General features: G+C 44.2%; 1 protein-coding gene across 2 annotated transcripts in view; it reads left to right on the forward strand.

Annotated features, from left to right (window-relative positions):
* Window positions 1-1,020: 1,020 nt before the first annotated feature.
* Window positions 1,021-27,749, forward strand: part of ATXN10 (ataxin 10) — a 74,802-nt gene continuing 48,073 nt past the window's right edge. For both annotated transcript variants that reach the window (XM_035137735.3, XM_088669962.1), the window contains exons 1-3: window positions 1,021-1,281; window positions 3,492-3,683; window positions 5,010-5,092. In XM_035137735.3, coding sequence (XP_034993626.2) covers window positions 1,115-1,281; window positions 3,492-3,683; window positions 5,010-5,092 — 442 coding nt within the window. In that variant the 5' untranslated portion in view covers window positions 1,021-1,114. The remainder of the gene's footprint in view (window positions 1,282-3,491; window positions 3,684-5,009; window positions 5,093-27,749) is intronic.

The raw sequence follows: 27,749 nt of genomic DNA on the forward strand, positions 1-27,749 counted from the left end.
AGATCAATATTAGTATTTATGATATCTTACCATAGCTGCCAAGTTATCCCTTTTTTTAAGGGAAATTCCCTTATGCTGAATAGGCTTCCTCGTGAGAAAAGGGAAAACTTGGCAGCTATGCATCTTACAGTAAATAGTTTTCATAGTTGGTGGAAATGCATGTGCAAATTAAAAACAAACAAACACCCTGTTATAGGAGAACAGCCACAGAAGAAAATATAAACTGGTTACATGTAAAGAAGGATACTGACAAGCTGGAACGTGTCCAGAGGAGGGCAACCAAAATGGTCAAAGGCCTGGAAACAATGCCTTATGAGGAACGGCTAAGGGAGCTGGGTATGTTTAGCCTGGAGAAGAGAAGGTTAAGGGGTGATATGATAGCCATGTTCAAATATATAAAAGGATGTCATATAGAGGAGGGAGAAAGGTTGTTTTCTGCTGCACCAGAGAAGCGGACATGGAGCAATGGATTCAAGCTACAAGAAAGAAGATTCCACCTAAACATTAGGAAGAACTTCCTGACAGTAAGAGCTCTTCGACAGTCGAATTTGCTGCCAAGGAGTGTGGTGGAGTCTCCTTGACAGGCACATGTCAAGAATGCTTTGATGGTGTTTCCTGCTTGGCAGGGGGTTGGACTGGATGGCCCTTGTGGTCTCTTCCTACTCTATGATTCTATGAAAAACACAGAATACATTTTTTAAACCTTCTTGGCGTTCAACCTTTTTCTGTCTGGCTGAGGAGCAGCTATGGAAGATGGAAGAAGTGCTCACTTTCTTCTTCCATTCCCAGGAAAGTGGGGCGCTGGGCTCCCTCTCTTGCTCCTCCTGCCCCTTCGCGAGAGTCTCCTGCAGAGGGTCGGGAGCAGGAGGAGCAGCGCAGGGGCTGCACCCCTTTCTTCCAGGGACAGTCTCTGCTGGATCCAGCTTGACAGAAGCTGGTTGGGAAGCTGAGAGCAGGGCCACGAGGCACCCCCGCCTCCCGCGAGAAGCAGGCAGGAAAGGGCGGGGATTCCTCCCTGGCGAGGCCGCGGAGGGCGAGCGGCGCAGGCCCAGGCCTGCCTGCCTGCCTGGAGTGGCGGCTGCGGGGCGGAGCGAGGCCTTCGAGCCGGGCGGAGATGGCGTCTTCGGAGCGGCCTCCGGGGCCGCCCGGGGAAGAAGAAGCGCTGCTTGCCGCTCTCGCCGCGCGGCTGGCGGGGGGCGCCGAGGAGGAGCAGGCCGCGGCGCCCGGTCGCCTGGCAACCATCGGGCAGATCGCGGCCCTCTTTCGTGACCGGGCGGGCAGGTAAGGGGCCCGGGGGGGGCTCCGTCACGTGTGGACGCGTTGCCGCGTGTCTTCCTGCCGCGGCGGGTGTGGTTTTGCCTGCGTCTTGGAGGAGGGACGGGACGAAACAGGCGGAGGGGGCTCCATTCCTCCTCCTCTAATTCTTCTTAACGATTTTTGTAAGGAAGCCTCCAGAAATTTCAAGGGAAACCCACCCCCCCCATTTCTCCCTGCAGTTGTGTTTATATTTTTTATCTGTCTAGAAATACAATGCGTCAAAAGTTCATGCTTTACTGTTGCTTTTTGTAGGCGTAAGTTGCTTTGGGTGCCTGTCAGGGGAAAAGGTGGGGTATAAATACTACTACTACTACTACTACTACTAATAACAACAATAGCACCGATTTTATTATTTTTATCCCACCCATCTGGCTGCATTGCCCCAGCAGCTGGGCCGGTTCCAACACATATGAAAACATAATAAAACGTCAAACATTCAGATCCAATACAGAAAAGACTAGAATATAATGGCAAATATTAAAATTAAATATCAGCAAATAAACAGTTTCCACTTTTCAATTACAACAAACAATTACTAAACTGTAATTAATAAAAATCACAATGCATAAAAATATCACAAAACATACAAAACCATGTATTTTAAAATATATCTGAATTTCTTTCCAATGAATAATAATAATATATGGTAATATAGCTTTATATTATTATTATTATTATTATTATTATTATTATTATGCAATAATAATAAAGCTACAAATCTTATGTAGAAGATGCTGCTTTTCAGCATCTTGCAGGTTCCGTGTACATTCCTCACCCTAGTTCAGACAGTTTTATGAAGAAGCATCCTAAGAACCACTTCAGGAGGAGCTTTTTCTTTTTTTTGGTAACATAGTTTCTATTCATTCTCATATTTAAAGCATTTAACATTTTGTATAACATGTTGTATGGCATGCAACATTTACATAAAATTTAAAATAAAGCATCAAGAAACATGGAGTAAAATGTTTCTGAGTGTATTAGCAAAATTGTGTCAAAGTGTATCTATCAAAATTATTACGGAGATGAAATGATGCATAGTAACATGTAATGCATAGTAACATGTAATGACCATAACTAACATGTATTTTGTATTAATAACAATTAGAATTTATAGGAAGGGGCGAGGGAGAGGAGCAGGGGAAAAATAAAATACGTTGTAATAAAACTGCTAGCACATTTGCACACGCATGCCCTTTCCGAGCCTGCCCAGATCTTTGGATACTAGGAGCATTGGAAATGTCCTTACACTGAGGTGGACTGGCTACAAGGACCGGCAGTGGCTCTCCAGGATTCTGCAGAACAGAAGCTCTACCACTGGGCTATGCCATGCAAGGAAGGGTGTCTGCAGTTCCAATTTAGAAAAAAAAGAGTCTGCTTCACCTAATGGTCAGAAGTGTGGGAAATACTGAAATACACACCAGTCCTGGCTTAATCTTTTAAAATTTCACATCTTGTCTTCATTCTGTGGCACCACAGGAAGGAATGTAGCTCAGTGATAGAGCCAGTTCTGCATGCAAAAAATTCCTAGGTTCAATCTTGTTATCTCCAGGGTGTGCTAAGAAAAATTCCTCTATGAACCGTTGGAGAGTTTCTGTCATCACTGTGGGTAATCCTGGGCTAGCTGGATCAGTGGTCTGAAGTCAGCTCCTTATATTCCAGTTCAGGCATCCCTTGTACCCAGAGCTGCTATGTTGCAGCAAGATGGTTTCATCATATTCTGAAGGTAAGTGATGCAGCCACCTTGGTGAAGCTAAGCAGGTCTGGGTATAGTTAAAGCCTGATGGGATACTGCCTAGAAGCTCCACTTAACTTGAAAAGTGGGTGTAATAAACAAACAGAATAATTCACCTTTTGCCTTGCCCTGGGAACTTAAGTTCAGAATTTAGAAAAACTTCCAATTTTTATGAATTCTTTTCACAATTTTATGAAGCTTGTAGAGGCTGAAGAAAATACCCGAGTTCGTGGTTACTTATAGTAAATATTTCAAAGCTAGGGTAACCCTTTATTTGCTATATTTTTTCCTAGCCCTATCAAGTACAAAATATGCAAAACAGCTTGGATTTGTTTGTTTTTTAAAAAAATATTGCATGGTGCAACTGATATCCTTTTATGTATATATATATATTTAAATGTACTGTTGATGCTGACTACTTTACATTTATTTTTCTTATCAGGGAAAAAGCAACAGAAAGCCTATTCCAAGATCTCCTGCAAATTTTGAGGAAGGCATCTTATGCAATTGATGTGACCTACAAGCAAAATAATACAGTGGAACACACAGATTCATTGTTCCTGTTGGTATCAGAATGTTTCAGATGCCTTCGGAATGCTTGTGTTCAGTGTACCAAGAATCAGAACATTATGAGGTATGATTCTTGCTCCCATACTTGCCTAGTTTTTTAAATGTTAAATTACAGTAACTGGTTTCACCCAACTGAGTTCATAGCTGATTTAACTTTTGAAGCAGGCTCTCTTTGAAATGCATTTCACTCCTCACCAGTTCACTTCACTTTGCTGTATACTCTTGGCCTTTGAGTGGAACCTTGTGAGTGAATTGCCCACATTTGTTAAATTGTGTGGCTCAGGCTAACTGACCAGTGTGTAATCATTATAGATCTACATATTCTCTGAAAGTAAATTAATGTGCAAGAGAATCAAGGGTGCGTGAACACAAGATTTATTCTGACAACTGTTTTTTTCTTTGATTTGCTCTTTTTAAAATACTCATGAAGTGAGATTTCAGAGATATTATCTTCACCAAGTCTTGTGATTACAGTGGTACCTTGGTTTACAACCATAATCCATTCTGGAGGTCCGTTTGTAAACCAAAACAGGTTGTAACCCAAGGTGCTCTTTCGCCAATGGGGCCTCCCAAAAATATTTGTTCATAATAAAAGAAAAAGGGGGTTGTAATCCAAAAAAAGTTTGTAAACCGGGACATGCACTTCCGGGTTTGACTGGTTTGCAATCCAAAACATATGCAAACCAAGACGTATGCAAACCAAGGTACCACTGTATTTAAGATCTGGTTTTTTGTTAGTTGTGCATCTGGATTACTTAATATTTGCTGGCTGCAAGGATGTGCATTTTATTTGCCCCTGAGGTCAGGTGAATTCTGGGGTGTTCTTCATGTGATTTAAAGTGCTCTGCAACAGGGAGCGTTGTCTATCCATGAAGGTTCCCTGCACAGTTGAAAAACCCGATTTTCTAGAATTGTCACTTGTCCATGGCTGGACAAGGACCCTCAATGCAGAAGTGCACTTTAATCATGTGAGGGGTCAGAATGAGTTGTTAGTTCTTTTGAAACCCCCCTCCTGTCTGTTTTCTCTCCTGGCGTGCCTTGCCATCTTAGGTCTTTTTATTTTCATTCCTTTTCATAATTGCCCATATGACCTCCCTTTCCTAGACTTCTCTGGGCCTGTTGTTTTTTAAGCTACAGTCTGCTCTTTCCTAGTATTTTTAAAGCCATCTTCCTTCCCTTGGCTTTTCTTCCTACTCATTCCCTTTATGTCACTCTTACCTTAGGGAAACTCAGTCAGTTACTCCTAGGGGAGAATTCATTTATTACATTACAATATGTATTACAAATTTAGGACTTTATATTATGATACAACTCTGTATAAAACACTGGCTTCGGTGCTTTTTTTAAAATTTCAGAGAATTTTAAATTTAAAACTGTTCTTTTATAACAGGAACCTGGGGCTAATTGATGCATCTGTACACTTGATCCAATTACTTCACAAATTAGAAACTAATCTGGAGTCATTATTGACAGGTAAGATATTGTGGGGGCTACGTACATGAGCCCACATATCTACTAACTTACAAACATGTTTGCTTGCCTGTGTGCTCACACATACCTAAGAAAGGACAACACTATTCCAGTTGAACAAAAGGACTTTACATGTCCAGCCTCCAACTCCGTGTTGTAGAACTCTTAGAACTGTGGAACTGTCCTGATTCTCTCTCTCCCCCCCCCCCCAAATGCTTTGTGGCTTTCTTGTAACTTGAAGCCTTTGGTTTGTGTCCTACCCTTTGAAGCAGGAGAAAACAAGCTTGCTCCATCTTTCATGTGACAGCCCTTAAGATATTTGAAGATGGCTATCATATCTCCTCTCAGTATCCTCTTTTCTAGGCTAACCATACCAACTCCCTCAAGGCTTGGTTGCCAGACCTTTGATTATCTTGGTTGCCCTCCTCTGCACACATTCCAGCTTGTCAATATCTTTAAATTGTGTTACCCAGAACTGGACACATTATTGCAGGTGTAGTCTGGCCAAGGCAGACTAGATGGTACTTTTATTTCCTTCACTCTTGAGCGGTATGCTCTTTATGAGAGAGAGTTATTCCTTTATTCTGTTACAAAGCCATGACAAACAGAACACCTTGCTAGCTAATTGCTGCCGTGGCAATGTAGGGCCTTGGGGTGCTGTTGCACACACTCCAAATGTTGTGGGACTGCTAGTTGCTGTACAATGAGATCATGCTATGGGAGTTGCCAGCTGACCTCCAGATTAGCATGTTGTGACACTTAGGATACTATTACAGGTCTCTATACAAACAGCCTAAATCAAAAGACTTTTCTTTGAAAGCAGGTGTTCTTTAATTTTGCAAGCTTGAAACTGAGTGGTATAACTCGGTGTTAGATAATGTGTTCTGCATGCAGACAACCCCAAGTTCAATCCCAGTCAAAAGAATAGAATCGATCTTTATTGTCATTGTCCCCTTGCGGGAACAACGAAATTTCTCGATTGCTGTATCAACTCAATTAAAACACTCCACATGAATTAAAATACTAATAAGCACAATACAATACAGAACAGTAAACAAATGAAAATAAAATGACTTCAAAGTCCAGAATGTCCATTTAAGGCCAAAATTGCTCTAGGAAAGAAAGTGTTCTTGAGACGGCTCATTCTTGCCTTCATTGTTCTATATCTCCGTCCCGATGGCAGGAGCTCAAAGAAATGATGACCAGGATGTGATGAGTCTCTTGGTATGTCTAGTGCCTTTCTATGGCACCTGATGGTATAAATATGTTCTAAGGTAGAGAGAGAACAACCATAGAATCATAGAGTTGGAAGAGACCACAAGGGCCATCCAGTCCAACCCCCTGCCAAGCAGGAAACACCATCAAAGCATTCTTGACATATGCCTGTCAAGCATCTGCTTAAAGACCTCCAAAGAAGGAGACTCCACCACACTCCTTGGCAGCAAATTCCAGTGATACTCTGCTGTTTTGATAATTCTGCTCAACACTGTCCTATCCCGACAAGTGCAGCTTCCATACCACACACATAAGCCGTACGTGAGCACGCTCTCAATGGCACAGTGATAGAAAGCAAGCAGCAACTTTTGCGGAAGGTGATTTTTCCTTTAAATTCTCAAAAAAAATACAGTCCGTGCTGCGCCTTCTTCGCAGTCCCCCTTATATTGACACTGCAGGACAAATCCTCCTGTAACTCAATGCCCAGAAATCTGAACGTTGTCACCCTCTCCACACAGGTTCCATCATCCAGGATGTTGTTGCCATATTTATTATATTAAATGATCATTTTACCCTGTTCAAGGAGGTGCACATCAGCATTCATTAATGAAATATGAAACCTGAGTAAACAGATAAAACAGCAATGGAATTAAATGATAGGACAGGTGAAGGTGGAATAATTTCAAACTATTTTCCACCAAGAGTTCATGTAATCAAAACAAGGTTTAACTTGATGTGAAAAGACAAGATTAGGTGCCAAGCCAATTTCTCTGGAGAGGACACAACCTGGATGTTGACACAGAAAAGGCTTGTATCTTAGTAGCCACCTTCTGTTATCAGGTTTATACAGAAGAAAACATCCTGTTTTGCTTTAGGGCTTTATAGGCCACCACCAGCACTTTGAATTCTACCTGGAAATACAGCAAAGCTCTTCAAGTGCTGGAGTAATACATAACATAAGGCAAATAAATTTATAACCCACTTGATTGAAAAAATCACCCTCAAAGTGGTTTACAAAAAGATAAGACAATAAAATCAAGGAAAAAATGCAGCCCTACTTTAAAACAAATTAAAATTAAAACAGATTAAAATAAATGACATGACTGTCATATGCTGATCCAGTTGAAGTTTTTGAGGCTGCTTTTCAGAGGCAGTCTGACACAACATATGGGGAGGTTTCAAAGGTGTGTACAGTTATGACAAAGGCACCACAGAAGGAAACATGGCATACTAATTGAAATGAGCAAAAAGGTATCCCTGGCCACAGATATATCTGCACCCACAAGCTATGAGGGGAACATGATCTCGTTTGTTATGGGCCAACATCACTTCAAAGTCTATTAAATAATAAACCATCAGGAGAAAGCCTCCCTTTGTCTGGATTGAATTTTATTTCCCTTGAGCCTACTCTGTGTTGGGGGTGATGGTGAAGAGAATGTTATTTCTGCATCTGCACGATGCAGTTTCAAGTGGTAAAGGGTCTGCTTCATTCCGAGCCCCAATATAATAAATTTATAGCTCTGGAGGCACTCATCCAGCTCATTTCTGACTCAAGGAACATCCACATCACACTTGAATTAAGAGGAAAAAGGAGGAAACAAAACTGGATGCCATTGGCCTCCTGATGACACTTCACCTAAACGTTTCAAATAAGCTCAGCCAGTGGCTACATTTCATTGTTAAATAGCATGAGGGGCAGAATAGATCCCCAAGGCCCTCCGTTGCAGAGTTGTCTCCTGGAAGCGCCGGGATTCCTTTCCAGGGCTTTCAGGCCAGGCTGATCATGTGATGGATGCTATTGAAAGCCGAGAGGCCCAAGACAACCTGTGGGGTCACCTTTCCTCTGCCCATTTCCTGATGTAGGTCCCAAAACTGGTGCTTGGCTGCAAGCTCTCTCAGGAGAACTTTTTACACAAATGTGTTTGGGGGGTGAGGAGGGAGGGGATTAATGAGTCCCCAAATGGGGGTAATTTTGGTGATGGCAGAAATCATTCAAAAAGTGTTTGTGTGTATCTTACTATTTGTGATGGCAGCAGTTCCTTTTTAAGTTTGTGAAAGCCTGGATGTCATTTTGTTGTGGAGCATTCTGTCGCAACAATTCTGGGCCTCTTAAAGCAGAGAGGTGATGTTAGGGAGTATAATTCAAGCATGTCTTAATGTACTCTACCTATATTTAAGTGGCATAATTTGGGACCTGCATTTCTTCTAACCAGGAATAATAATAATAATACCACCTTTATTGTCATTGCACAACCTGTGTACAATGAAATTAAATGAGCCTCCCTCCCCCCCCCAAACACTCAATCACTTATCAAACAACACACCACCTCACAAGTCAATTTCACTATGTTATTTTCCATTCGACAGCCTAACAGCCCACGGATAGAAGCTATTTTTTTAGCCTGTTGGTATGGCTGATTATACTTATATTTCTCCTGTCCGAGGGTAGAAGATTAAAGAGATGCTGGTTGGGGTGTGAATCATCCCTGAGAATTTTTCTCACTCTCCTAAGGCAACTTTCCCTTGCAATGTCATCTAGCGAACTCAAGGGACAGCCCATGAGATCATGCGCTGTATTCACTTTCTGCCCATGGCTGTCACACTGTGATACAATATGAAAGGACACTTTCTATTGTGGACTGGTAAAAGGAGTTCATCAGTTGTTGTTTAACGTTTTTCTTTCGCAAGACCCTGAGGAAATGGAGTCGCTGTTGGGAAAGAATACAGTAAAATCTTCTAAGTTAATTATCTTAATGGCTATGTGTTTCTCTCTCATCCAGTAACAACTATTTTAAGTTTTTATTGTGGTGTTCATAATGTGGGTAGGAAAGTCCAGAGTGTCCCAACCGTTTGGAATCAGTAATACACACACTGAAGTGGTATGCCTTATGTGCCTTTAACCACTGTGGCTGACTTGTGGGGAGGAGTTTATTTTTAACGATGTATTAATGATGGCGCTGTGGTTAAATCACTGAGCCTAGGGCTTGCTGATCAGAAGGTCGGCGGTTCGAATCCCTGTGACGGGGTGAGCTCCCGTTGCTTGGTCCCAGCTCCTGCCAACCTAGCAGTTCGAAAGCACGTCAAAATGCAAGTAGATAAATAGGAACCGCTACAGCGGGAAGGTAAACGGTGTTTCCATGTGCTGCTCTGGTTTGCCAGAAGCAGCTTTGTCATGCTGGCCACATGACCGGAAGCTATACGCCGGCTCCCTCGGCCAATAATGCGAGATGAGCGCGCAACCCCAGAGTCGGTCACGACTGGACCTAATGGTCAGGGGTCCCTTTACCTTTTAATGAATAAAGCAGCAGAAAAGGAAATACCGTGCAAAGCGCTGTGACTTAAATAACTGCTGTCTAATGTCTGGTTAGGTCAAACTGCAATTTGCAGTTTGCAATGAGAGCAAGGCATTTTTATATAAGGGAACAGCCAAGTCCCTGCTCTAAAAGTTTTAACCCAATTTATTTACTGTTCCTGCTTTCATGTTTACTTAGATCTATCAATCATAATTTAGAAGCTGTTCAATTAACAGCTTCTATATTATGACCAATTTGCATACAACAAATATGCAATTATATAAAAAGAAATTTAAATCACATTTTTATATTGTTCTAGAATATTTATTCAGTTAATGGGTTGAGTTAGGAGTATTGTTGACTTTGTGAATTGTATTATCATTCTGCACAATTTAAAAGCAAACTGTATGTGATGTAAACTGTACCATTACATTCATTATGCAGGTTTTTTTTAAAAAGAAAATTGCATCAGCTGAGGAGGAAGCTGGTAATTAATCAGTTTGTAGCAAGTATGAAATATAATCCTTTCGTCCCCTGCCGCATTCCTGAGGAGAGGAAAATCCCTTTTCTGGTACTAATAATTGTATTGTGAGAAAAACCCCATTTACACCAGTTAAATACCCCAAGATAAATTTCATTTTTTTTTTCCAATTAACTGCTACTGTTTTAATTCTCTTAATTTTTATTTTTGAAATTGGGATTTCCTTTTGCAAGTTTCACAATATAGTTAGACTATAATATTCACAGCAGAGTGAATATTCTATTCCACTCACCCAGAAACCTCTGAATCTGGGATCCATCCTAAGGGGTACTGACCACCCTTCAATAGAAATGCCTCCCTCGGAAGGTGATGGTCTCTCCTTCTTTGGAGGTTTTAAAACTGAGGTTGGATGGCCACCTGTCAGGGATTATTTAGCTGTGATTGCTGTATTGCAGGGGGTTGGACTAGATGACCCTTCCAACTCTACAAGTCTATTACATATGACTCTAAGACAGCATTGCTGGCCAAGCTGGTGGAAGTGGTATTGGCGGAACTCAGGACTTTGGTTCTGTGTGACTTCAGTGTCTATGCCAAGGCCCCTTCCATGACGGCTTTGGAGCTATCACAGCTCATCAGTGGCCCAACCCACAGAGCAGGACAGATTTAGCCTGGGGTGTGTGGTCCAACTATAGATGGGATTCAAACAAGCTAGACCACTTCCTGGTGAGATTTGGTCTCATGGTGATTCTCTCCCCATGCAGGGGTTCAGGACCTATTCAGATGGTCCATCCCAGAGACTTATGGAATCTAATGGAGAGAACTGGCAATGTTACTGAGGCCCTTGTCTTCCCCTAAAACAGTGAAATGTGTAGGGCTAGTCACGCTTTCTCTCCTGATTGCCCTCTCCACTGTTGTGGAGTTTGAAACACACCTTGGTGCTCTAGGGAGCTACGAGTTATGAAGCAAGATTGGCAATGGCTACAGCGCTCTTGGCACAAAAAACCCATTGCAAAGGTGACCCAACACACCTTAGAGTACACATTAATGCCTACTATGTTGCAATGATGGGCAAAAAAGGGCTATTTTTTCCTCTGCCATTGCATTCTCAAATAGACATCCAGTGGATGACATACTGTCTCAACCCTTGCCCCTCATAGCTAATTATAGCTTGTTAGGTGTGTTTGTGTGTGTGATTGGTTATGTACTGTATATGTGTAAAAGTTCTGAACCAGTGCCTGGATGCAGTAATGAGCTGGGTGAGGGCTAATAAACTGAAGCTGAATCCCTGAAAGACTAAAACCCTGTTGGTAAGCATCTGCATACTTTAACCAGCTTTGCCTGGTGTGCCAGCTACCTTTCTTGCACTGAGATAATCTGGCCATGGAGCTTTTTGCCCTGGCAACCTCAAGGCTAGACTGTTGCAGTGGCCAGTTGTTTGAGGGCCAGCTAGTCTGAGATATACCTTTCCCATTACATACCTGACTGTCTGCTCTGGTCTGCTGTGGATTTTTTTTTAATACCATGTGCATCAGTGGGCCAGTTGTTTGTTATCCACCACTGAACATTTAGTTGTATAGTCCCCTTTCTGTCCCTTAATATATTAGATAAACACCAAATTGGTATATTCTTGGACGCTTATTGAACAGAACTTCCCAGACTAAGTCCAGACTGTATTTTATCTCCACACAATGTTTATTCAGTTACATAGTTGTGCTTGTGTTTTGTTGTTGTTGTTTAGTTGTTTAGTTGTGTCCGACTCTTCATGACCCCATGGACCAGAGCACGCCAGGCACTCCTGTCTTCCACTGCCTCCCGTAGTTTGGTCAGACTCATATTGGTAGCTTTGAGAACACTGTCCAACCATCTTGTCCTCTGTCGTCCCCTTCTCCTAGTGCCCTCCATCTTTCCCAGCATCAGGGTCTTTTCCAGGGAGTCTTCTCTTCTCACGAGGTGGCCAAAGTATTGGAGCCTCAGCTTCAGGATCTGTCCTTCCAGTGAGCACTCAGGGCTGATTTCCTTCAGAATGGATAGGTTTGATCTTCTTGCAGTCCATGGGACTCTCAAGAGTCTCCTCCAGCACCATAATTCAAAAGCATTAATTCTTCGGCGATCAGCCTTCTTTATGGTCCAGCTCTCACTTCCATACATCACTACTGGGAAAACCATAGCTTTAACTATACGGACCTTTGTTGGCAAGGTGATGTCTCTGCTTTTTAAGACGCTGTCTAGGTTTGTCATTGCTTTTCTCCCAAGAAGCAGGCGTCTTTTAATTTCGTGACTGCTGTCACCATCTGCAGTGATCAAGGAGCCCAAGAAAGTAAAATCTCTCACTGCCTCCATTTCTTCCCCTTCTATTTGCCAGGAGGTGATGGGACCAGTGGCCATGATCTTGGTTTTTTTGATGTTGAGCTTCAGACCATATTTTGCCCTCTCCTCTTTCACCCTCATTAAAAGGTTCTTTAATTCCTCCTCACTTTCTGCTATCAGAAGCTGTAATTATATTTTACTGTACTGTAGCTGTAATTATATTTTACTGTATTTTGTATATTTGTTGTTTTAAGAGAATCACTTAGATATTTGAAGTTGCAAATAAATAATAGCAATAATGACTGTGATGCTAATCTGCACTGACTTTTCTTGAATTACATAATAAAAATAGCTTAAAAGCTACTTATTTACATCTTTGCTTTGTCTTTCTGCACTTCCAGGACAGGGAATTGAGGCCAGTATTTTGCTACCGTAGTTGAAGCAGAAGATGTAATTACATTGTCAAAGTAATATTTCTCAGTATAATAGCAGGCATATTACAAATACATTACACTCATCCAAATTTTATGTAAACAGATGCACAAGTTTTTATTTGACTTATTGATGGTGTGTGTGAGTTTCATGCCTTGCTATCTGTTGACCAGCCAACAAAACAAGCAAAAAGCAATCTTCGTGGCCTTTTAACTGTTAACACTATAAATATCTGCTGTAAAATAAACTGTCACTTCTGTTGTGGGCAATATTTGTTCTGTCATACTTTATGCTGTGCAACTCTCGTATTATGCTTTGAAGTGAAACATTTAATCTTTTTGTTCCTGGGATGTTATTGGATGAATTTGCTCTTGAAACAATTATTAAATTGACAATTTTTAAAATATGAGAGTTGAAAGTGATCTTTAGGGCTTATAGGCTCCTAAAAACTTGGTTGTCTTGCAAGCAAATGAACCAACAACAGCAAGAAGATCTGAAAGCAAAAGCAGGCTTTTGCACAAATGATTCATGACAGGTGCACGTGGTTCCCACAGAAATGGCTTGATGTGTCTTTTGATGTCGATATAGGTAATTTGCAGCTTTAAGCTGAATTCACTTATGCTAAAATAAATAAGTGGAAAGGAGGGAAATCCGGCCACATAAAGAGCTTTCTGAACTCTTGCTTACTGGCCTTTGGGAAGACCACATGAGGGCCCTGCAGTGTTCCCAGAGCCCTCTCATGTCCTTTCCAGAGATTGGTAAGCAGCCCCGTGTGTCTTACTGGGCTTGGGGAGTGTATTCTTAGGTGGAGGCATCATTCTACACAAACCTGGGTGTTGTAGCTTTTGCCTGTTGGCCTTGAGTGTGAAATTCACTATACAGTACGATTCAATTTTTCATTGAAAAATGAATATTTTAGCTGATTTGATTTCTAATTGCCTTATCTTATATAATAAAGGTAAAGGTAAAGGGACCCCTGACCATTAGGTCCAGTCATGACTGACTCTGGAGTTGCGGCGCTCGTCTCACCTTATTGGCCGAGGGAGCCGGCGTACAGCTTCCAGGTCAGGTGGCCAGCATGACAAAGCCGCTTCTGGCAAACCAGAGCAGCACATGGAAACTACGTTTACCTTCTCGCTGTAGCGCCACAGTGCCACCCGCGTCCCTCCCATCTTATATAATAAAATGCAACATAAAAGTAGTACTGGTTACATTATAAAACTAATTAAAATAGTTTTTTTTTAAAAAATACATTAGTAGTTTTAAAACAGCTAGTAGGGAGAACCACAAACTTTTTCCTGCTAAGTAAATACTGCTATTTTTAAAAATTTTATTCAGAATATTTATATCCTACTTTTTCCAGAATACTGCTCATGTTGGCTAACAATAAAAATGAAATTCATAAACTTAGCAAAAGGACCCCATAATAATAAGATATATATCACACAGGCTGGTAGTTTTTTGGTCCAGCTTGCTGGGGTCTGCAGTGTGGCACCCATAAGACACCCTGGCACCCTCAGGTGCTCCCCTGTACCTCCAAATTTTTCAATTTTACTTAAACAAGCTATGCAGGTTTGCTTATTTGGTCAGGAGTGCCTGTTTTTATTTGGACAGAGAAGGTGATAAACCACCAGTTTTCCATCTGAAAAATTAGTAGGCCTATATGCTGCTCACAACAGTTTCTTCGATTTCCAAATGTGGTCCTGGGCTCAAAAAGATTGGCAACCCCGTTCTAAAATTCTCAATCGTGCTTTCTTCTGTTCAGATTGCAATACAATAAAATGCAATATAAGAAATAAAAGAATCAATAAAGATACCCTAGCTCAGTGGGAGAACACATGCTATCCACAGAAAGTCCAGTTTCAATCCCTGGCACCTCCAGTTTAGAAACAAAATAAACAGTGCAAGGAGAAAAGAGCGTTCAGGTAGCAGATGATGCAAGACACCTCTGCCTGAGAGTCGGGAGCAGGGGCATAGCTGCCAAGTTATCCCTTTTTTACAGGGATTTTCCCTTATGCTGAATAGGCTTCCTCGCGAGAAAAGCGAAAACGTGGCAGCTATGAGCAGGGGTGCCAACTTGAATAATTTTTTGGGGGTGGGATCCAGGTAACCCCCGCCCCACATACATCAGCTTGGGGGGCAGCACCCTCAAATATTTTATTGGGGGGGCCAAATACCCCACGGCCCCTAGGAGTTGGCTCCTATGCTCTGGAGACTTACACCAGAGTAAACAATAAAGGGCTCAATGATGATTAGTCTGACTACAAACCCCTCCTCCACCTACCTACCTTCCTTCCTTCCTTCCTTCCTTCCTTCCTTCCTTCCTTCCTTCCTTCCTTCCTTCCTTCCTTCCTTCCTTTTGCTTGCTATCCTGTCATGGAAGTGGAGTTCTGGCCCTATTTGTGTCAACAAAACAGCCTGTCTTTTAAAATGTATAGTTCCCAACTCCAGGGATGTAATCTTGGAATTTGATGAGCAAAGCTAAGATCCCTCATTTTCACAGAAGACATTCTTTGAAATTAAATGAAGCAGCCGGTCCATCCAGACATCTCTATAAATCTAGGTTTGCAACATCTGCTACACCCTGTGAACTGGCAGGTCATATGGTCACTATGAATAACTCATAGTGGGTGGCCAGTCAGCCCTGTTCACTATTTTTCTCGGTTACCAAGTGTGGTTGAAGTTCAGGTTAAGACTCAGACCATTCATTTTCTGCTGATTTTATGCAATTGCTCTTTGAAGGGATACTGTTGCCTGATTATATGCTTAAATGAAGGACTAATCCCAGAATTGTGTTTGCTATGAGGTATCTGAAACGAGAACACTTGTTCTTTAACAGAAAGATTAACTGTTGTTCTAATGCACCAGGGACTGGCGAAGCCTAAAGGACCTTCAAGCAATCAATAATGTTTAATTTATTAACTACAATTTAGTCCCTCAGTTCCTCAAAGTAATTATACTTGCAGGCCCTGGGGCACTAAAAACGAACAGAGGTAAGGAAATTTCTGCATTGGTTTTTGGGCCACAGAATGAATAAAACTGCTTTCTGTCCCTGTCAACAGAGGCCTTTAACTTGTAGGTTTAAAATCCAAAAAGTATCAACTGTTAGCGCCAATAAGAGAATGCAAAAACAACCTTCAGAGGACAAAGTAAAATAAAAAAATTCCTTCAGTAGCACCTTAAAGACCAACTAAGTTTTTATTTTGGTATGAGCTTTCGTGTGCATGCTTCAGAGGACAAATTTGTCTTAGTAGCTCAGCTGGGGAGAAAAGAGTTAACCTCCCACATGCCTGCTGCAACCCTGATAATTACCACCATTTGCATGTTTTAAAACTTGCATTTAACACCCTCTCCAGTTTCTGTATTCTCAGGGGTTGCTCTCATCTCCAAACTGTGGGCTTGGGCTGGCAATATATTCTGCCTTAAGTTGGCCCTCTCACAAGTTATCCAACTTTGTAAGAAGGCTGGTGCAATTTAGCGTTGTTGCACAGCTCCAAAAGGCATAGCATTCAAGTGTGCAAGTGCATTGAAAATCCAAAATTAAAGTTTACCATTAAATTATGGAATCTCTCTAGCAACTCAAAAATACTGTTTATTTACTATTGCCTACAGTTCCATTCACAGAAAAAACCTTTTGTATTACCTTGCTTAAATCATTGTAGAGTCACTAAGGGCTGGGGTGTGTGTGTCATTTAAACCTGAAGAGTAAAATCAACTGTAAATTAGAAAATAGGGATGGATTGAAAAGACGCTTTTCTCCTTCAGATAGAGGAAACCATCTAGCCTACGAAAGATTGCTTCCAATGCTGAGAAGACAGACTCCTGATTCAAATTCCAAAGGACACATAGTCTTCTCAGGTCCCTAAATAACATCTTGCCTTTGCCAAATGTGAAGGGCTCTGATGGGGCTCTCTCTCCAGCAGTTCCTAAGGCATAATAGGATGGAAATGTAGCTCACAATTTGACTAGAGGAGCTGTTTATTTCATGTGTAGACAGCCGGCTAATTTTTTTTTATTTGTGTTCAGGGCTACCACCTCTCCTGCTACAGCTGCAGCCTTTTTTTTTTTACTTTACAGTACACATTTTGTTCTACCTAGGTTAACCTAGACTAGTTATCCCAAGCAAGTTTTGTTTTTGTATTTTTTCTTGGTGGTGAGGTGGAAGCAAACTGGATGGCCAAGAAGATCTGTCCCAATGGATCTTCCAAAAATAAGAGATAGCCTTCTGGCACCTTAAAGATTAACAAAAAAATATTTTAGCATAAGCTTTCATTGACTAGAGTCCATTTCATTGCATGCAAGTGGACACTAGTTCAACAGAACTTCTGCCACGATAAATTTGTTAGATTTTAAGGTGCCACAAAACTCTTTGTCAACAGACTAACAAACTGACCCTCTGGAAATACTCTTAGAAAACCTGAAGTTAGGTTGTGACACATAAGATCTAGGAATATACTGTATTAAACTGTCTTGAGGTATATATAATTCTTGTTAATGCTGTATCTGCATGGGCCAGAAATACTCCGCTACTCAAAGACCAAGTCACACACAGCTATTGTCTGCTGCTAACAGTTGGATTGCTGGCAAATTAAATATGTATTGCCTTGGTAAGACAAACCTGAACATGCTTGCCCTGTGTCTTGCTTTGGGGAATTGAAAACTTCCTCTAGAAATGGCTCAATTTTAGGTATGTTTTATTAGGAGCAGCTTGTATGGAAGTCTGCCATGACATTCCCTCTGCATCACTTTGTTAGAAAGGAAAGCATTAGAAGGAATGCTCCCTTCTGTAAGGCTACACATTCTGTAAGGATACAGATGAACTCTGGTTTCTTAAGGTAAAGGTAAAGGTACCCCTGACCATTAGGTCCAGTCGCGGATGACTTGGGGGTTGCCGCGCTCATCTTGCTCTATAGGCCGAGGGAGCTCACATTTGTCCGCAGACAGCTTCTGGGTGATGTGGTGAACCAGAGCAGCGTACGGAAACGACGTTTCCTTTCCAGCCACAGCGGTACCTATTTATCTACTTGCACTTGGCGTGCTTTCGCCTTTCGAACTGCTAGGTGCAAGGAACAATTGCTTATTTCTATTGATGTCCTGAAGTGAAGTAAGGAATTGCCTGCCATGCCATCTAGTGCAAGGTGCTGCCCAGGACTCTCTCCTGCTGTGAGTGCCCACAGGCCCTGTCCCTGCCTCCTTCCACCTGGTCTAGGGCGGGGCCTGGAAGGCCTCATAAAGGACTGCTGCCGCTGCTCTGCTGCTGGTGCTGCCCAGGACTCTCTCCTGCTGTGAGTGCCCACAGGCCCTGTCCCTGCCTCCTTCCACCTGGTCTAGGGCGGGGCCTGGAAGGCCTCATAAAGGACTGCTGCCGCTGCTCTGCTGCTGGTGCTGCCCAGGACTCTCTCCTGCTGTGAGTGCCCACAGGCCCTGTCCCTGCCTCTTTCCACCTGGTCTAGGGCGGGGCCTGGAAGGCCTCATAAAGGACTGCTGCCGCTGCTCTGCTGCTGGTGCTGCCCAGGACTCTCTCCTGCTGTGAGTGCCCACAGGCCCTGTCCCTGCCTCCTTCCACCTGGTCTAGGGCGGGGCCTGGAAGGCCTCATAAAGGACTGCTGCCGCTGCTCTGCTGCTGGTGCTGCCCAGGACTCTCTCCTGCTGTGAGTGCCCACAGGCCCTGTCCCTGCCTCCTTCCACCTGGTCTAGGGCGGGGCCTGGAAGGCCTCATAAAGGACTGCTGCCGCTGCTCTGCTGCTGGTGCTGCCCAGGACTCTCTCCTGCTGTGAGTGCCCACAGGCCCTGTCCCTGCCTCTTTCCACCTGGTCTAGGGCGGGGCCTGGAAGGCCTCATAAAGGACTGCTGCCGCTGCTCTGCTGCTGGTGCTGCCCAGGACTCTCTCCTGCTGTGAGTGCCCACAGGCCCTGTCCCTGCCTCTTTCCACCTGGTCTAGGGCGGGGCCTGGAAGGCCTCATAAAGGACTGCTGCCGCTGCTCTGCTGCTGGTGCTGCCCAGGACTCTCTCCTGCTGTGAGTGCCCACAGGCCCTGTCCCTGCCTCTTTCCACCTGGTCTAGGGCGGGGCCTGGAAGGCCTCATAAAGGACTGCTGCCGCTGCTCTGCTGCTGGTGCTGCCCAGGACTCTCTCCTGCTGTGAGTGCCCACAGGCCCTGTCCCTGCCTCCTTCCACCTGGTCTAGGGCGGGGCCTGGAAGGCCTCATAAAGGACTGCTGCCGCTGCTCTGCTGCTGGTGCTGCCCAGGACTCTCTCCTGCTGTGAGTGCCCACAGGCCCTGTCCCTGCCTCTTTCCACCTGGTCTAGGGCGGGGCCTGGAAGGCCTCATAAAGGACTGCTGCCGCTGCTCTGCTGCTGGTGCTGCCCAGGACTCTCTCCTGCTGTGAGTGCCCACAGGCCCTGTCCCTGCCTCCTTCCACCTGGTCTAGGGCGGGGCCTGGAAGGCCTCATAAAGGACTGCTGCCGCCGCTCTGCTGCTGGTGCTGCCCAGGGGAACTTGAAACAGCACAGAGTCCTTTTTAAAATGCCTTTTAAAGAATTTTTAATGTTTTTATCTTCTTTGGGGTGGTAGGTGGGAGGGATTTTTAGTTGGGTGTGGGAATCTGTTAAATTTTAGTGTATTTGTAATTTTTATTGTTTTTGGTTTTATTGTTTTATTGTGTTTGGGGTGGTAGGTGGGAGGGATTTTTAGTTGGGGGTGGGAATCTGTTAAATTTTAGTGTATTTGTAATTTTTATTGTTTTTGGTTTTATTGTTTTATTGTCTTTTTTGTGTTCTTCTTTTGTTGAGTTCTTTGCTGTTTTTTAGAGGTTTTATTTTGTTTTTAAGGGGAGGGGTCAGGGCTGCCCGGGAGGGGGTCCCAGCAAGCAAAATGGCTGGGGCAGATTCCACAGGGGGGTGTGCACTGGAACAACCGATCTCAGTGGTCACGGGTAGGAGGAGGAGTTACGCTAAGACCAGACCATGTCATTACCGAGGAGGCAGACTTAGTCGTTGTCTGAGGACTATCCCTGCCTCCAGGTCTGGTCCTGACCGGACGGATATTGGAATCAGCAAGGGATACCCACATGACCTGAAGGTGCTGCTGTGCAATGCCAGGTCGATGATGAATAAGACCACCGCCATTCACGACCTGATTGTGGATGGAGGATTTGACCTGGCATGTGTGACAGAGACCTGGTTGGAGGAAGCCGATGGGCCCGTTCTTGGCGCTGCTTGCCCACCAGGTTTCTCTTATGCACAGCAACCCAGGCCATCTGGGCGGGGAGGGGGGGTTGCAGTGATTTTTAGGAAGTCATTAGTTTGCACCAGGCGTCCTATTGGGAAGACCCAGTTCTCTGAGTGCATGTTCTGGAAGTTGGGCAATAGAGGCAGTACAGGATTCCTTTTGGTGTACCGACCTCCCCGCTGCACCAAGGATTCCCTGCCCGAGCTGCTTCAGGTCGTGTCGGATGTGCTCCTGGAGACACCTAGCTTGGTTGTCTTAGGGGATTTTAACATCCATGCCGACACGACCTTACAAGGAGCCGCTCGGGACTTCGTGGAAAGCATGGCCACCATGGGGCTGTCCCTGAATAAGTCTGGCCCAACTCATAGCCGCGGACATGCCTTGGACTTGGTGTTTACCTCTATGGATGTTGGTGATCTGACATTAAGTAAAAGCGAAACAAAAGAAGTGCCATGGTCAGATCACTTTCTGGTGCAACTGGACTTCTCCGCAACCCTTTCCCTCTGCAGGGAGGTGGGACCGATTCGGATGGTCCGCCCCCGCTACTTAATGGATCCAATTGGCTTCCAAAGAGTGGTAGGGGATGTTTTATCCCATGTCGATGGCCTTTCAGCTGATTCCCTGGTGGCCCGCTGGAATGCGGAGTTAACCAGCGCTATTGACTGTCTGGCTCCGAAGCGCCCTCTCAGATTGCATGGAGCCCGGACAGCCCCGTGGTTTTCCCCGGCGCTGAGGGCAATGAAACAGTCGTTGAGACGGCTAGAGCGCCGGTGGCGGAAAACTCATTTTGAATCAGACCGGACACGGGCTAGAGCTCAACTTCGAGCCTACCAAGTGGCAATGGCGACGGCGAAGAGGACCTTCTTCACCGTCTCCATCGCATCTGCAGAAAACAGCAGGAGGAGACTCTTCCAGGTGGTTCGCAATTTAGCGGAACCACCTGCTCCATCCGGGCCCAGTACGGGCCACATGATCTCCTGCAATGATTTTGCAAAGTTTTTTGCAGATAAAGTCGCTCAGATTCGGGAAGAGGTAGACTCCACCGTGGGAGCAGGGCCGGGGCGGGGGAGTGCTAGAGTCCTGTCTAGTCAAGTTTTGTGGGATCAATTTCAATCTGTTACCTCCGAGGATGTGGACAGGCTGCTTAGACGAATGAAACCAACCACCTGTCTCCTTGATCCTTGCCCATCCTGGCTTATAAAAGCTAGCCAGGAAGGGCTGGGCGATGGGCTTCGCGGGTTGGTAAATGCTTCTCTCCATGAGGGAGCCTTCCCAGACCCGCTGAAAGAGGCGGTTATTAAACCGCTTCTTAAAAAACCATCTTTAGATCCGGCCAATATGGCCAACTATCGCCCAGTCTCAAATCTTCCATTCTTGGGCAAGGTGATTGAGCGAGTGGTTGCGGAACAACTCCAGGCACGCCTGGAAGAAGCGGACCATTTGGATCCCTTCCAGTCAGGATTCAGGCCTCATCATGGGACTGAAACTGCCTTGGTCGCACTGGTCGATGATCTCCGGCGGGCTAGGGACAAAGGTAAGAGCTGTTTCCTTGTTCTGCTGGATCTCTCAGCGGCTTTTGACACCATCGACCATAACATCCTTCTGGACCGTCTAGAGGGCTTGGGAGCTGGGGGCACTGTCATGCAGTGGTTCCGCTCCTTCCTCCTGGGCCGTGTTCAGAAAGTGGTGGTGGGGGATGAGTGTTCAGACCCCTGGGCGCTCACTTGTGGGGTGCCTCAGGGTTCTGTCCTCTCCCCCATGCTTTTTAACATCTATATGCAGCCACTGGGAGAGATCATCAGGGGGTTTGGGCTGGGTGTCCATCAGTATGCTGATGATACCCAGCTCTACCTCTCTTTTAAATCAGAACCAGTGAAGGCGGTGAAGGTCCTGTGTGAGTGCTTGGAGGCGGTTGGAGGATGGATGGCGGCTAACAGATTGAGATTGAATCCTGACAAGACAGAAGTACTGTTTGTGGGGGACAGGAGCTGGGCGGGTGTGGAGGACTCCCTGGTCCTGAATGGGGTAACTGTGCCCCTGAAAGACCAGGTGCGCAGCCTGGGAGTCATTTTAGACTCACAGCTGTCCATGGAGGCACAGGTCAACTCCGTGTCCAGGGCAGCTGTTTATCAGCTCCATCTGGTACGCAGGCTGAGTCCCTACCTGCCCACTGACTGTCTCTCCAGAGTGGTGCATGCTCTAGTTATCTCTCGCTTGGACTACTGCAATGCGCTCTACGTGGGGCTACCTTTGAAGGTGACCCGGAAACTACAACTAATCCAGAATGCGGCAGCTAGACTGGTGACTGGGAGCGGCCGCCGAGATCACATAACACCGGTCCTAAAAGACCTACATTGGCTCCCAGTACGTTTCCGAGCACAATTCAAAGTGTTGGTGTTGACCTTTAAAGCCCTAAACGGCCTCGGTCCGGTATACCTGAAGGAGCGTCTCCACCCCCATCGTTCTGCCCGGACACTGAGGTCCAGCTCCGAGGGCCTTCTGGCGGTTCCCTCATTACGAGAAGCCAAGTTACAGGGAACCAGGCAGAGGGCCTTCTCGGTAGTGGCACCCACCCTGTGGAATGCCCTCCCACTAGAGGTCAAAGAGAACAATTACCAGACCTTTAGAAGGCATCTCAAGGCAGCCCTGTTTAGGGAAGCTTTTAATGTTTGATGGATTTCTGTATTTTAGAATTTCTGGTTTTTTTTTGGAAGCCGCCCAGAGTGGCTGGGGGAACCCGGCCAGATGGGCGGGGTATAAATAATAAATTATTATTATTATTATTATTATTATTTAAATTTAGAAACAATGTCTTGCTTTTTATTTATTTAGGTCTGGGGGAATTGAAATAGGCTTCTGTAATCACACTGATTACACACACACACACAGTTCAAAAAGACTGAAACAGAGTGTTAGCCTCTTATGGGAGTTTGCGGGACAGTGCAACTAGGGGATTGTTAATTTCAGTTCCTCTCAGGTGAGAGCAGGAGCGGGAGTTTGTGTAGGTATAGGGTGGGCCCATGAGGAGGAGAGTTGAGAGTGAGAGTTAAGGTGGGACACAAGCAGTCAGTGGGGTGGGGCCAGGTGGTGATGATGTGGTGATGGAAAGGGGTCTTACATAAAGGTTGAAAGGGGGCCATAGAGCCGGACGTTTCCTTTCCCACCTGTTCCATTCTGGTATTGGAGCTCAGCTGGGGAGAAAAAGGAGTCATTGAAGTGTCAGGATCATGTATGAATCAGTCCCAGGGTAGGTTTGCAGGAAGGTAAGATACCGGAGGGATTAAGCTTCAGCACCCATTTGCTTCTAAAATTGGATGTATTTTTAAAAACAAGGATTGCTGCTAACAGCTTGGTTAAACTGGAGGGACTTGCCACTAGAGGGGGCTGTAATACATTCTTTGACAACTCGTTAGACAAGAATATGACCTTTGCCCAGAGATGTCCCCACAGCCACAACTCTGCCACAGTTTCATGATGTCTAAACTGGCCAAGCACACAGGAAGATGTGTCTTTAAATCTTAAGTTAAAATAGGTGCCCCTCTATATAATGTGAACTGGATGTCCTACCCCCCCCCCCCAAAAAAGAAAAAAAGCTGGAGTGCAAAGCTGTGACTTGTTTGGCGTTTAGAATATTTGTCTTTCTATGCTTGTTTTATAAGTCAAGAGTAATAATGATCTTACTGTTGCAGAATTTCATGATGCTTTTGACTCGTTAGCCAAGTATCTGAACTCCTAGTAGTAAATATAGATTCTTAACATCAGTCTTCCATTTGAGATGAATCTTAATTTATATCACAGAATAATAGAATCATCATACCTTTCAAATTTTAAAAGCATGATGGTGATGTGTTGGTGATATTTAACTTCAGTGAGAATTTTGAAGTTGACCCATCCATCACATAATGATTTGATATTTGTGAAGTTGTAAGCTATTTTTAAGTATGCGGACTTGCCCAGTTTTTTTGGGGGGGGGAGGGGTGTTAAAAGAAAAAAGATGCAGGCTAAAATATGATTGAGAACAAAATACGGTTGAGCAAAAAAGAATAAACCAAGCTCTAAAACTTGATTGAGAACTGATAGTTGTTGGTTAAGGATAGAACCAATTTAGCAGTTAAATGATGTGCTATGGACTTTTGGCTCAAGAGACCCTGGATTATATAATTTTGCTAACAGAAAGCATAACTTTAGAGAGGGCATAAGTGGAAAAAGTCTAAAGGCAAAACTTACTAATTTCTGCAATGGAACTTGATGCAGATCTGTCATTCAAGTTTTTGTTCATACTTGTATCTCTTCTCTCTTCCCACTCAAAGCACTCAATAAAATGTACTAAGAAGAAGAGGAGGAGGAGGAGGAGGAGGAGTTTGGATTTGATATCCCGCTTTATCACTATCCTAAGGAGTCTCAAAGTGGCTATCATAATGCAATAATAGGCTGTCAGGGTTTAAGATCTATCTCATTTAATTTTGATTTCTTATAGTTATGATAATTGTAAATTCCTGCAGGTGTGTGTGTGTATGTACCTATATTGTGGTTTCTGTATGTGAGCATTTGCTGACATACGGTAGGTCTCCTGTTATCTTTGCCTTTCTCTTTCTTCTTATCACTTCTAGCACTGACATTTAAATTGTCAGCTTCTTGAGACAGAGGTGTTTTGATTCTCTTACATGTACTGTACAGTGTTGGTTCCATGTCCCCTTTTGTATAAAGATAGGCAACATTACGCTAATTTAAACAGTTTTTTTAAAAAATCTTTGAGATTTGAAGAAAAATCAGTTTTAAAAAGTTAAGAAAGTAAAAGTCAGAGGTTGCTTTGTGCCTAACCCCAAGTGACCTTATTTCAAGTTTTCTTTCTGTGTGTTCCAAAGGAGCAATGTTCCCAGGCCCTTCTAGCAACTCTGGTTGCCAGCTGGCTCCGTCCCTTCCAAGCGGATACTCCTTTGCTATTTCCAGGGCCTGGCAAACGACACTTCCATTTGCAACGGGCTGCCTTTTAGTAATATCTGTTTAACTATATTTTAATATGTAATAGTATGTTTATAAGCCAGCTTGTAAACAACTGAAGAAATTGAGAACTTGTAAGTCTTGCCCAAAGTGTCCTGTATGCTATGTTTAGACCTTTATAGACTGGAATTCTTTTATTATTCTTATTTAAATTTACTGGCCTTCTTCTTTTGGAGGCGTAGCTACAAACTTGACTAATATTTTGTTGAAAATCAATAGTTTTCTTTAACTGAAAATAATCCCGGGGTGAAGATTTACATAGCTTGCATTACTAGCATACTTGATGCATTTTCATTACTGTTCAAAAATTGGCTTTTACAATATCGCTGCTGAAGCAGACATACGGTAAAAGGGAATGGGTGTGAGTGCCTGCGGAATTTGAAGGGAGTGGCTTATATTCAGGTATTGTCTTTTTTTTTCTTTTCCCCTAGCGTGCCTGTAGCTAGAAATGCTGTGGATCTCAGGGGCATGCTGAAATGTTAGATTGTTTTGAAGTATAACAGTTGAATTCATTCTGCAGTGCCAATTAATCCTCCCCCTTTGTCATGCTAAAAATTAAAATGGAGTTGTTTATGCATCAGCTTTATTCAGTATAGAGGACCATATAGGTAACAAAGCTCTATTTTTATTTTATTTTATTTTTGAACCCCTTTTCACCCCTCTCTGCAAAGTTCTCCTTCCCTCCCAGTTGCAGTGGGGAAGTCTTGTGATTGCCTTCATTATCCTATAGCAGTGGTGGCAAACCTATGGCATGTGTGCCAGAGCCAGCACTCAGAGCCCTCTCTGTGGGCACGCACGCAGTCGCCCCACCGTACTGGAGGTGGGAGGAGGAGGGCTCACGCACGCGTCCAAAGCCTGCAGCCCTAGTACCGTAGCTTTGTGCCGGGGGGGGGGTAGGGGAAGAGTGAGGAGGAGAGGAGGGCTGGGTTAGGGTTAGGGTAAGGAGAGGGGGGTGTCGCCGCCGTGGAAGCGGCAGCCTCCCCTGACAAAGGGAGGCAACTTGAGTGCCAAAATAATAATAATGATCCAAGACGGGAGGTGATCTGGTGTGGGAATTTGAAGCCGGGCAGGGACTCAAAGGGGTCGAGGTGTAGGCGAGGGCATTAAGAGCAACTGGTGGGCAACGCTGGGGTGTGAGGGATGGGTGTCCTCTCTGGAGGGTTGTTTCCCATTATAAAGAGTATCTGAGGGGTGGATCAACAGGACTTTAGCCAGCCGACTTCCTTTGGGACTGATAGGGGTGCATGTAAACACACTTGTGCAGGTTGCATTTTGCAATAAACAGGTGCTTAATTGTTGGCAGGCAGAAGGGTGACCCTTTTCTAGTCATGTGGTTTGTGTTTATCCTTTTATCTTGTGAATGTATATGTTTACATATGGAATAAGTATTGGAAGGGAGGAGGGATATTGGTTTGTTCTAGTTTTCATTATGTATTTTGTTTTGTTTTTTTATCTCGTATTTTTATGCTGCGAACTGCCCTGAGATGTGCACATGAAGGGCGGTATGCAAATTCAATAAATGAGTAAATAGAAGGGGTGTGTGTGGCTTAAGAAAGAAAGGAACTGAATGGAGAAAAAAAGGACTGACTTATTCCATAAAATTATGTATCAATTATCAAAGATAGTTTAATGAAGAATGTAATGCAATAACTTTCATGAAGGAAATTATTTATTACAACAGCTGTCATAAAGAAGAAATGTGAAACACACAGAAAAATATACGGGTGAAATTGCCATGTTGGCATTTTGCGATAAATAAGTGGGTTATGGGTTGCAGTTTGGGTCTCTAAAAGGTTTGCCACCACTGTCCTATAGCATTCGTCTAGTTAGTGTGTTGAGACCCACAGCCTGGGTCACATACCCATTGAAGGTGGATTGTAGACCGCCACTATTTTTCTTTTGGGTGGCTTTTTTCTCTTTTAGGGAGGAAGGAGAAGACTGGAGAGTGAAGAGTAGGCAAAAGAGAGAGCATGGGAAACCAGATTGGAAAAAGGCCATCTTGTAAGAGATACATTTAAAAGTCGCCCCCATGTTTCAGGCTGTTGATGAACATAGGCCCTGGGTTTGAAAAACTTAAGATGATTGGCAGCAAAGCCTGGGTGGATGTTGCTATTGCCCGTAGCTGCACTGCCATCTCCCAGCACCATGACGGAGGGTTCATGGCCCTTTGAATGAGGCAGTGGGGACATCCTGCTGCAGGTGTGGAAGGCTTTCATCCCTGCCATCAGGCTGTCTGTCTGTAGCAGAGCTGCAAAAAAGGGAGGGAGGGAGAGGTGAGAAGCAGGGGGACCAAGCAGCACTGGGAAGGGAAGGCCATTTTGCAGCTGCAAGGCACCCAGATGCTGCTTGTCCTTCACCCCCCAGAGGTATGTTCACCTGGCAGGGAATCCACTCCTTTCCCATTTAAGATGTAAGAATTATAAGTCTGTGTTCTTGCATTTCATGTCCCTGTGATATCACTGTTAAAGGTAAAGGTAAAGGGACCCCTGACCATTAGGTCCAGTCGTGACCGACTCTGGGGTTGCGCGCTCATCTCGCTTTATTGGCCGAGGGTCATGTGGCCAGCATGACAAAGCCACTTCTGGCAAACCAGAGCAGCACATGGAAACGCCGTTTACCTTCCCGCTGTAGCGGTTCCTATTTATCTACTTGGATTTTGATGTGCTTTCGAACTGCTAGGTTGGCAGGAGCTGGGACCAAGC

The sequence above is a fragment of the Zootoca vivipara genome, chromosome 5 (assembly GCF_965207765.1).
Source record: "Zootoca vivipara chromosome 5, rZooViv2.hap1.1, whole genome shotgun sequence".
Taxonomy (NCBI): Eukaryota; Metazoa; Chordata; class Lepidosauria; order Squamata; family Lacertidae; genus Zootoca; species Zootoca vivipara.